Genomic DNA, 12,517 nt, shown 5'->3' on the forward strand with positions numbered 1-12,517 from the left:
TGGATGCCCTCAATGGTAGGGAGAGCTGTACCCATGATGGAAATGGAGGAGACCGCCTCTCTCTGTAGCCTCATGCATTCCTGCGCATTGGAATTCCCTTACCAGGCCGTGACGCAACCAGTCAGATTGACTTCCACTGTAGACAAATTTGTCAGTTTCTGATGACATACTGAATTGCCTTAAACTTCTAAGAAAATGGAGACATTGGAGTGGAGCTATGATGGCGCTAGACAGTAGCTTCTTCGAGCTCATCTGCGGAAAAAGCTTAATTTCTACCTTTAATGTCTGTTTCTTCCCTTTTCAAGGAAGGGTTCTGTCAGTGCCTTTGACCTGCACCTGCATTCAAACTGTGGTTCTCTACGGTAATGGTTCCCGCTCTGGGGGTTCACTGACTAGGCCGTTTCTGGATATCCCAAGGGCACGGCCAAGAAGCCGAGGTGCCTTCGGGGGTCCTAAACTTTGCAGGCCTGAGGATGAGCTGTTTCAATGCCGGTGTCAGCGCCTGAAGCGTCACTGGAGAAAGGGGAATATCAGGAGCAGTGGATCAGCTGTTGGAGGTTGATGCTTGTGCGTGGGACTCAGGGGAGAAGAGGGCTTTGGGTTCAAATGATTTTCCCGTCACTCATTCTTTGGAATACGCTACTGTTTTTGTAGATGTCTGCGAAGAGCAAGAACTTCAGGTTGCATACTGTATACATTCTCTGATATCAAAGGGCACTATTGAACACTGGCAGCACGGTTGCATCTGGGCGCAGGATAGATACTCCGGGGTGTTTAAACCCAGGAACATGATGCTCATCCACTAAACTAATCCCATTTTCCAGCACTGAATCTCTGTCTTTCTATACCTTACCCCCATTTAAGTGCCTGTCAAAATGGCAGTAATCATGCATCGACTCCATCTGCTCTGGCAGCACATTCCAAATGTTAACCAGCAGAGGGAGCTGAGCAATAGGATCACAGAACAGAGTGGCCCGACCAAATACAAAAAGATTATACCTGTTTCTGCCGGAGAGGTTGCACAATATGCGTGATGCACAGATCCAGGTCCTTGTAGTAATCTCTCTCAGTCTGTACTAGCTCCTCGATGACCTTTAACCTCATGCGCATCATTTGCTCTCTCTGTTCCTTTGGGTCCACCGCTGGGGTTGCTGAGGCTTCAGGAATTGCATGGGGAGTCATCTTGGCTGTGGGGATATTGGTTGAGCGGGGGAAGAAAGGGAGAAATATTTGAATGAAGAGAATGCTGAATGACCCTTTCTGAAGAATAGCAGGCTACTTAGTTCTCTAGTCTCTTCCACCAATCAGTTAGGCCATGGCTGGTCAGTATTTGAATATCCTGGCCCACAATTCTTATCAGCACTTTGGTTAGTCTGCATCTGGGGGACTGGATTCAGTTTTGGTTGCCCCATGTTGAGGCTTTGGAGAGCTGTAGAATAGGTTTACCAGGATCACACACAGCTTTTGTAGGGTCTATATTGTGCTGTAGGTTTTCTGTGTTTCACGTTCTGTTTTGTGGGTGTTCCTTTGGATTTCCAGCATCTGCAGATTTGCTCCCGTTAGGTTTACAAGGTTCCTGCCTGGATTAGAGGCATGAGCTGCAAGGAAAGGCTGGACAACTTGATTTATTGTCTTTGGAGTAACAGAAGCTGAGGGGAGACCTCGTGGATGTTTATAAAATTATGAGAGCAGATTGATAGACAGCTGTTATCTTTTTCTTGGGGTAGAAATGTCAAATACTACAGGATTCCTTTTAAGGTGAGAGGGAAAAACGAGATGTGTGGGACAAGATATTTTTAAATGCAGAGGGTGGAAGGAGACTGGAATGCACTGCCAGAGGTGATGCTGGAGGCAAATAAAATGGGCATTTAATGTTCTCTTAGACAGACACACAGATATGCAGAGAATGGAGGGGTATGAGCCATGTGCAGGCAGAAGACAATAGGTGCCATTAGTAAAATTAATTCAGTGCAACATTGTAAACTGAAGGCCTGCTCCTGTGCTGTACTGTTCCATGTTCTAGCCTCAAGTTTTGACATATTTATTAATCGAGCGGGGAAGGGAAGGGGATTGGGGAAATCAAAGCCCCAGTTTCCCATTTCCCCTCGTGTGAATAAGTGACTTCTATGATCCCCTGAAGGTGTAAGACAACTGGGGCAATACTGTGTTCTAACCAGCAGGGACAGTACTTTGACGATGCTGCTTGTGGGAGCTTGTTGTGCACAGTTTGGCTGCCAAGTATCTCATCAGCAGCCGAACTGTGCACAGTTGGGACGTGTTTTGGGACATCTTGAGGCCATGGATAGTGAGAATGCTGAGGATGTTCTACGAGTCTGTGGTGGCCAGTGCGATCATGTTTGCTGTTGTGTGCTGGGACAGCAGGCTGAGGGTAGCAGACACCAACAGAATCAACAAACTCATTCTTAAGGCCAGTGATGTTGTGGGGATGGAACTGGACTCTCTGACGGTGGTGTCTGAAAAGAGGATGCTGTCCAAGTTGCATGCCATCTTGGACAATGTCTCCCATCCACTACTGGTTGGGCACAGGAGTACATTCAGCTAGAGACTCATTCCACCGAGATGCAACACAGAGCGTCATAGGAAGTCATTCCTGCCTGTGGCCATCAAACTTTACAACTCCTCCCTTGGAGGGTCAGACACTCTGAGCTAATAGGCTGGTCCTGGATTTATTTCCATCTGGCATAATTTACATATTATTATTTAATTATTTATGGTTTTATATTGCTATATTTATACTCTGTTCTTGGTTAGTGCAACTGTAACGAAACCCAATTTCCCTCAGGATCAATAAAGTATGACTATGACTAAAGGAATGCAGACCTTTCTGCATCATAATGAGCTGATTTTGTTAACACTGAGACCCTATGAACAAGGAGTACTGCATTAACTTCAAAGTTCAAAGTAAATTTATTATCAAAGTACATATATGTCACCATATACAACCCTAAGGTTCATTTTCTTGTGGGCATACTCAATAAATCCAATAACCTTAACAGAATCAATGAAAGACCGCACCAACAGGGCATACAACCAGTGTGCAAAAGACAACAAACTATGAAAAAATGTAAAAATAAATAAATATCGAAAAGTCCTTGAAATTGAGTCTATAGGTTGTGGGAAAGTGATGGTGCAAGTGAAGTTGAGTGAAGTTATCCCTTCCCGTTCAGGAGCCTGATGATTGATGGATAATAACTGTGCCTGAACTGGACTGAGATGAGCAGAAAGGGACTCATCAGAAAAAGAGTGAATTTCTGGACCGTTTTCTCCAGCAGCTTGCTCGGGAATCAGTAAAGGTGCTGGATGATATCAAATTTAGTAATAAGCCAGAGTTAAGTGTGTATGTCCCCCAGGACACACTCCCTTTAAACCCTTCTAATTGACATTGCCTGGGAATAACCAGAATTTCACAGAGTGTAATTTACTTAGATTGCAAGAAGAGACTTCAAAAGAAAGAATTATAACTTCAGGACGTTCCAGAGCCATCCTTTGCTCAGCAAATGCAGTTGCTGTTCTGTGGGAATGTAGAGAGAGCTGATAACCCTCCCCTACACATTTCCTCACCAGGAGATGAACAATTCCCCATTCCTTCTCCACTGAGATGACAGAAGCATGTCATAGCTTCCCAAGATTTAAAAACACCTCAGCTTTCTGTGATCTCTCCACAATTTCACCCATTAAAAGATACCAGCCTTGCTCCGTACCAATGTGTACTGCCCTTTCTTCGTTCTATTACACGTTCACGCTCTCTCTGTTCAATCAATGCCCCCATAAAACTTGTACCCGGTAACAGCGATCTCCATCACTTCCTGCACTTCCCATTGGGAAAAACCTGGTCTATTTTACTGCATTAAAAAATCTGCTAAATAACTCCGGATTACAGGGTCAGTGCAATCTTAATGAGCAAACCTGGAGTAAATAAAGGTTGGTTGTGCATTAGGCATAGCTTCCTCAATAAATGACTATAGAGACCCAGTGTGCCACTGTCATGCAAAACCATCAGTGGGTTAGACCATAAAACAGAAGAGCAGAATTAGGCCTTTCAGCCCATCGAGTCTGTTCCGCCATTCCATCATGGCTGATCCTGGATCCTACTCAACTCCATACACCCACCTTCTTGCCATATCCTTCAATGCCCTGCCCGATCAGGAAACAATCAATTTGCGCTTTACATATACCCACAGACTTGGGCTTGACCACAGTCTGTGGCACAGCATTCCATAGATTCACGGCTCTCTGGCTAAAAAAAAAATTCTCCTTATCTCTGTTCTAAAAGGTCACCCCTCACTGTGCCCTCTAGTTCTGGATACCCCCACTATAGGAAACATCCTCTCTACATCCACCCTATCTACTCCTTTCAACATTTGGTAGGTTTCAATGAGATCCCCTCGTATTCTTCTAAATTCCAGTGAGTACAGACCCAAAGATGTCAAATGCTCCTCATATGTTAACCCCTTAATTCCCGGAATCATCCTCGTGAACCACCTCTGGCCTCGCTCCAATGATAACACATCCTTTCTGAGATATGTGGCCTAAAACTGTTGACAATCTTCCAAGTGCGAAGTGATTTGTGTCTTATAAAGGCTCAGTATTATCTCCTTGTTTTTATATTTTATTCCCCTTGAAATAAGTGCCAACATTGCATTTGCCTTCTCTACCACAGACTCAACCTGTGAATTAACTTTCTGGGAGTCTTGATTGAGGTCTCCCAAGTCCCTCTGCACCTCTGATGTTTGAATTTTCTCCCCATTTAGATAATTGTTTGCACTATTGTTCCTTTTACCAAAATGCATTATCATACATTTCCCAACACTGTATTCTATCTGTATTGCTTCCTCAGCACCTCCACCTATCCAGCTATCTTTGTATCATCAGCAAACTATGCCACAAAGCCATCAATTCCACTATCTAAATCACTGACAAACAATGTGAGAAGTAGCGGTCCCAATACTGACCCCTGAGGAACACCACTCGCACTGGCAGCCAACCAGAGAAGGTTCCCTTTATTCCTACTTCTCAGCATCCTTCTTCACTCCCTATATTCTTTTTTCAGGACCTCCTCCTTTTTCCTACCCATGTTGTTGGTACCAATGTGTACTACGACTTATGGCTGCTCACCCTCCCTTTTCAGGATACTGTGGATGTGTTCAGAAACATCACGAACCCTGGCACCTGGAAGGAAAACTACCATCCGTGTTTCTTTTTCGTGTCCACAGTATCGCCTCTCTGTCCCCCTGACTATAGAGTCCCCTATCACTGCTGCCAGCCTCTTCAGTTCCCTCCCCTTCTGAGCCACAGGGCCAGACTCAGTGCTGGAGGCACGGCCACTGTTGCCTCCCCCAGGTAGGTCGTTCTCCACAACAGCACTCAAAATGGAGTTCTTATTGTTGAGGGGAAAGGCCACAAGGGTGCACTCCACTATCTGACGTTCTCCCTTCCTTCTCCAGACAAGTCACCCATTTATGTGTCTCCTGTAGCCTTGGGGTGACTACTTTCTGGTAGCTTCCTCTATTATCTCTTCACTTGCCCAGACATATCTCTCAAAATAATGCAAGAAAAGCCACGGTTCTTAAAAGAAAGCTTCTGAGACAATCCCATAAAGTGTAAAATATGGGAAAAAATTTAAATAATTATTTCAGGATAAACTGTATCAGTTGGACATGGGTCATTATTTATACAAAGACTTGGTTAGACCCTACACAGTGCATGATGCTCAGTTCTGGTCCCCACATTATAAAGGTGCAACAAGTTAAGGGTTCATGGATGGAGGGATTTAAAGTTATGAAGGTAATTTTGTGTCACTGAACAAGCAGGTTGAGCCATAGGGCTGATAACTCTGTGAGTGTTTGTTAGAATGATTTTAAGGGGATTTAAGGAAAGATCTTAAGGAGGAACCAAATAAACATAAAGAAGCAATCAAGAAACTTGATGAATAAGGTGATCGGGGATTTAGTGGAGCATAAACACAGAGTTCATTGGATAATAACAAGCATCTATGCTCTTGTTAGTTCTGTTTCAGTGGACTGTTCCCAAGTCACAATTTGGCAAGTCCCGCCCACAGCCCGACATGAACACAAATGCTTAGCTCTTAAAGACCCCATTGCTTCTGCCCCACTGAACTCAGATCTTCATGCCTGGACTCCATCCTGTCTCCCCTTGCCCAGACTTTTTCCAATTGCTCCAGGGCACACACACTGACATGCATACACTCATCTAACTACTTAGTTTACTTCACTTCACCCACCCCTCACTATCCCCACTTCCATCTGCCCATCATCCCTTCTCCATCCCACCTACCCCACTTCATACTGATATGTAATGGCAATCTTCTCTATCGTCCTGATGCAAGTTCTCACCCAAAACATCAAATTTACACCCTTTCCCTCCCCAGATGCTGCCCAACCTGATCAGTTCTTCCAGCTGTCTACTTCTTATTTAGTTCAAAAACTGTACTGAGGAAATATTGCACCATTAGAGACGTTAAAACTATCATGAGCCGTCTCCTCCCTCAGATGGACTTAAAAGATCCCACAGCCCCACCTGGAGAGCAGAGAGATTATCTTGGCCTGTATTATACAGAAAGATTGTTTTGGCAATTGATCCCTGGCTCTTTCTATGGAATACAGAATTTGTTGCTACAGGCAGCTGTGGATGCCAAAACTGTATGTATATTTAAGACAGAGGTTGATAGGTTCTTGATTGGTCAGGGCATGAAGGGATATGGAGAGAAGGCAGGAGATTGGGTCCAAGAGGAAAGTTGGATCAGCCAAGATGAAATAGCAGAGCAAACTCGATGGGCCAAATGGCCGAATCCTGTTCCTATATTTTATGGTCTTAGTGGGAGCTTGCTGTGGTGCTAATGGATGTTTTCCAGATTATTTGGATAATTATAGCACAGAAGGACCCCATGTCTACCCACCCCCTGTCTCCTTTTCCCCTTGAATTGTCCTCTTCACAATCAATCAATCAACTCCCCTCTGGTTATTCCACCATTGTCTACCAATGCGGCAGACAGGAAAGCTATACAATGGGTAGTCAAACTTTCCAACACATCACTGGCACCAGCCTACCACCATCAATGACATATAGTAGAAAGTTCCTGAAAAAGGCCCAGTAACATCATGAAGGATCCTACCCACCCTGCCTATGGACTCCTTGTCCCACTTCCATCAAGGGAAAGGGCTATGGAGCATCCATGCTATGACTACAAAACTCAAAAACAGTTACTTTCCCCAAGCAATGAGGCTGGTCAACACCTCCATCCATGAACCCATCCCTCCACACCCCCCATCACCACTACTTAATCATTTCCTGTCTGTCTCCTTTGTACACACTCCTGTGCCTAGCATTACTGTATGGACATACAATCAGTGTCTGTATATAAGCTATCTTATGTATTTATATTTATTGTGTTTTTAATATTGTGCTCTTGATCATATTGTGTTTTTTTGTACTGCATTGGATCTGGAAAACAATTATTCTGTTTTCCTTTACATTTGTGTCTGGAAATAACATTAAATTAATCTTGAGCTACACAGACTTGATGGGCTCAATGGCCTCCTGAAATATAAAATATAGAAAGACATTGTCTGTAAGAGAATAGTGCAGAGATGATGGAATGATTTATTGAATGGCTATTCACATCTCTATTTACCCTGTTGTCCTGTGAATAAACCTTCCATTGTAAAAAAATGGAAGAACAAATATTTAATGAGGAAGTGGTAAATCAACAACAAATGTTACTTGATCCTGTTTGCTATCACTGGTGGATACAATGACCAAACAACGTGCTGAAAGAGAACCTGTGAAGATTGTAGGCTTCCTGTAACCATGACTATATAGATAGGGGAACAACTTATGTACCGAGCTTTGAACTCCATTCTGTCTTCATCAGATCCCAAACATAAATTCTAGTCAGATTTAGGATGAAAGTCCATGTTTCTCCCAGGTGGATAAAATAAGACAGAGCTGTCAATGGAAAGGAGTCGCAGGAGAAAGCAATAATTCAGCACTTTTACAGAAAGCATGGCAATGCCTCTAGTTCATTAGGAGTTTGTGAAGATTCAGCATGACATATAAATCTGTGACAAACTTCTACAGATGTGTAGTGGAGAGTATATTGACTGGCTGCATCACAGTCTGGTATGGAAACACCAATGCTTTTAAATGGAAAATCCTACAAAAAGTAATGGATACGGCCCCATCCATCACAGGTATTGAGCTCATCCACATGAAACATTGTCACAGGAAAGCAGAATCCATCATCAGGGACTCTCTCCACCTGGGCATCCTCTCTTCTCACTGCTGCTATCAGGAAGAATGTACAGGAGCCTCAGGACTCACACCAACAGGTTCAGGAACAGTTATTACCCCTCAACCATCAGGCTCTTGAACCAAAGGGGCTAATTTCACCCAACTTCACTTGCCCCATCATTGAAATATTCCCACAACCTATGAACACTTGCAAGGACTCTTCATCTCATGTTCACATTATTTAATAGGTCAATAGGTACATTTAGTGTCAGAGAAATGTATACAATATACATCCTGAAATTCTTTTTCTTCTCAAACATCCACAAAAACAGAGGAGTTCCCCAAAGAATGAATGACAGTTAAATGTTAGAACCTCAAAGTCCCCTCCCAGCTCCCCCACCCACGCACAAGCATCAACAAGGCAATGATCCCCCCCCCACCAAGCACTCAATTGTGCTGCAAAGTATCAATAAAGACACAGACTTGCAGTACCCCAAAGACTACTGGTTCACCTGGTATTCAACATAACTCAGTCAGTCTCAGTCTCTCTCTCTCTCACACACACACACACACAAGAAAAAGAGGTCTCCCTGTTTCACAGCGAGAGGAGAGACATAACCAAAACAACTTGCTGACTTATGGTGTTAAAGGTTAGTTGCATCGTTTTTTCCGAGCTCTCTGCCGCTGGGCACACAGCCACCAGCAAGCCCACTGTTTCCGACCTTCCCTGTTCTCCCGTGACGCGTCAGTCGGCGGCTCCAGCCTTGAATCAGCCATGGAAATCTGGCATCCTGAAGGCGCGTTATTTTTTCCTATTTGTATTTGCTTGACTTGTTGTCTTTTGCACATAGATTGACTGCCCAAGTTGCTGTGGTCTTTCATTGATTCTAAATGGTTATTATTCTATTATGGATTTATTGAGTATCCCCAGAAGAAAAAAGAATTTCAGGGTATATGGTGACATACATGTAATTTGATAATAAATTTACTTGTAACTTTAGGAAGGCCATTACAATAACTACAGTGGAAATTGAAAAATGATAGTGTTGGAAAATTAAAGTAAGATGCATTATTCTAATTGCCTTTGGGCCCATCAGTACCTCCAGAGGGACATCTGGCTGACAGGTTTGCCCAGGTGACACTGGAAATACTGGTGCCAAGTTTGGAAACAAAATAATCCCACATGGTAAGCCCATCCAGAAGATTTAAGATGGGACCATGGATTCATAGGGTAGTGGTTGATGGGACTTGTTCGGGCTGGACGTTCATGACTAGTGGTGCTCTGCGCAGATCTGTACTGGGACCTCTGCTGTTGTGATATACAGTATGGACAATATATAAATGATCTGGATCAGTGGGTAAGTTCCCAAACCACAAAATGAATGGTGAAGCTATGGATAGTGTAGAAGATTGTCAAAGGGTGCAGTGAGATATAGATGAGTTGCAGATATGGGAGGAGAAATGGCAGATGGACTGTGATGCTGGCATGTGTGATGTAGTGCACTTTGGGAGATCAAATGTAAAAGGAAAGTACGCAGTTAATGGCAGGACTCTTAATAAAGTTGACTTGACTTGATATTGGGGTCCAAGTTCATAGCTCCATGAAAGTAGTACCATCGTTTGATTGACTGTCAGAAAATGATTATGGCGGTGAATTCAAGAGTCATTGCAGCTTTATAAAACTCTAGATAAGCTACATTTGGAGCATTGTGTTCAATTCTGGTCATGCATTATAGGAAGGATGTAGAGGCTCTGGGAAGGTTCACTAGGATGCTGCCTGGAATCGAAGGCAAGTGCTACAAGGAGAGGTTGAACAGATTTTGGCTGTTTTCTCTGCAGCAGTTGAGGCTGAGGGGAGGCCTGAAAGCAGTTGATAAGATTCTCAGTGACATACTGTAGATAAGAGTGAACATCCAGTATCTTTTTTCCAGGGTTGAAATGTCTAATACTAGAGTTAAAAGTTCAAAGTACATTTATGATCAAAGTATGAACACTAGACAACATTGAAATTCATCTTCTTGCAGGCAGCCAATAGAACCGGGGGGGGAATAAAAACCACACAACAAAGACCAAATCATGCAAACAATATAAATGTAAACAAACAACACACAGAACATAAACCATAGAGTCCCCAAAAGTGAGTCCACACCACGGAGTCAGTTTAGTACTGAGGCAAGTACCGATTGTTGCCGGCCACAATAAAGGGCAAAAAGTTGAAAGCAGAGGTGTGGGGCGGATTCTCCTACACAGACCAGTGGATGCTGCCCAGGTGCTAGTGGAGACAGATATAATAAAGGCATTTTAAGAGACATGAATGCACAGAGAATGGAGCAATATGGACCATATGCTGGAAGAAGTGGTTAGTTTAATTAGGCATTTAATTACAAGTTTGGCACAACATCACAGGCTTAATATGTTCCCACTAATACCAGTGGAATTAAGATCAGATAATCTTGTTTCAATGAAATAAGAATGAAAAAACCACAGGAAATCCCCAAATCAGGTAGTGTCAGTGGGGAAACAGCTAATGTTTCAGTTTGCTTTTCCAACAGACTTGAACAGTTTTAGTGATGTTAGTCTTCCATTCCTCTTTGTAGTAATCTTTTAGTTTTTGTAAGAATCTTTTACATCCACCCAAGGGAACCAACGAAGTCTTGCTTTAATGGCTCACCCAGAAGAGAGTGCCTCTGACAGTGCCACCCTCCGTCAGTAATGAAACTGATTAATATCTGGGTTTGTCAATGTGATCCGCAGCCCAAACACCCAAAGGCCCATTCAGCTGAAGCCAGAAGAAGAAAAAGTGATGAAGGACAGAGAGGCAGTCAGCACCCATGGTAGGAGCACTTAGAACAACTCTGGTGTTGAAACAATGGCCCTTGACTCCCTTCCACTACATGTGATCTAACCTAAACTCAGCAAGACCACTGAACAATCAGGAGTCACAGAGGCCACCTGCCAAATGAAGAACAACGTACCAGGGGAGCAGACAATGTTACTGAAGTTCCAAACTTTGATGGAGAGGAACTTCAACCCCTTCTTTTGCCTTCTCTCTGTAACTTTTAACCTCCTTACCAATCAAGAACTGATCCGTCTCTACCTTAAATACAATGACTTGGCCTCTAAAGTCCTCTGTGGTAATGAATGCCACAGATTCACCACCCTCCAGTTACAGAAATTTTTTCTCGTTTCTGTTCCAATGGGATGTCCCTTTATTCTGATGCTGCATACTTAGATCCAAAAGTTTCATGCTAATGGAAACATCCTCTCCACATTCATGCTATCACGGCCTTTCAATATCCATTAGGTTTCAATGAAATGCCCCTTCAACCTTCTGAACTCCAACGTGCACAGCCGCAGAGACATCAAATTATCCTCATATGTTGTATATTTGGACTTTCAGAAGGCCTTTGACAAGGTGCCACACATGAGGCTGCTTACCAAGTTAAGAGCCCATGGTATTACAGGGAAGTTACTTACATGGTTAGAGCATTGGCTGATTCGTAGGAGGCAGCGAGTGGGAATAAAAGGATCCTTTTCTCGTTGGCTGCCAGTGACTAGTGGTGCTCCGCAGGGGTTGGTGTTGGGACCACTTCCTTTTATGCTGTATATAAATGATTTAGATAATGGAATTGATGGCTTTGTTACCAAGTTTGCAGATGATATGAAGATTGGTGGGGGGCAGGTAGAGTTGAGGAAACAGATAGGATGCAGAAGGACTTAGACAGATTAGGAGAATGGGTAAAAAAGTGGCAAATGAAATACAATGTTGGAAAATGCATGGTCATGCACTTTGGTAGTACAAATAAATGTGTGGACTATTTTCTAAATGGGGAGAAAATCCAAAAATCTGAGATGCAGAGTGACTTGAGAGCCCTTGTGCAGAACACCCTAAATGCAGGTCGAGTCAGTGGTGAGGAAGGCAAATGCAACGTTAGCATTCATTTCAAGAGGTCTAGAAAACAAGAGCAGGGATGTGATGCTGAGGCTTTATAAGGCACTGGTGAGGTTCACCTTGAATATTGTGAACAGTTTCGGGACCCACATCTAAGAAAAAATGTGTTGGCATTGGAGAGGTTCCAGAGAAGGTTCACAGGGATGATTCCAGGAATGAAAGGGTTATCATACGAGGAATGTTTGATAGGTTTAGGTCTGTACTCATTAGAATTCAGAAGGATGCGGGGAGAGAAAAAGAAAGGATGAGCCAAGATTGAAGGTGGAGCAGATTCGATGGGCCAGATGGCCTAAT

At 43.4% G+C, this 12,517-nt stretch overlaps 1 protein-coding gene across 1 annotated transcript in view; it reads right to left on the reverse strand.

Moving 5' to 3' along the window:
* The window catches only part of arhgef38 (Rho guanine nucleotide exchange factor (GEF) 38), a 110,921-nt gene that overhangs the window by 54,202 nt on the left and 44,202 nt on the right, over window positions 1-12,517 (reverse strand). Inside the window, exon 2 of the mRNA XM_063046918.1 lies at window positions 1,000-1,187. Within this exon, the coding sequence (XP_062902988.1) occupies window positions 1,000-1,187 (188 nt within the window). The remainder of the gene's footprint in view (window positions 1-999; window positions 1,188-12,517) is intronic.

This window comes from Mobula hypostoma, chromosome 4, assembly GCF_963921235.1.
Source record: "Mobula hypostoma chromosome 4, sMobHyp1.1, whole genome shotgun sequence".
Classification (NCBI taxonomy): Eukaryota; Metazoa; Chordata; class Chondrichthyes; order Myliobatiformes; family Myliobatidae; genus Mobula; species Mobula hypostoma.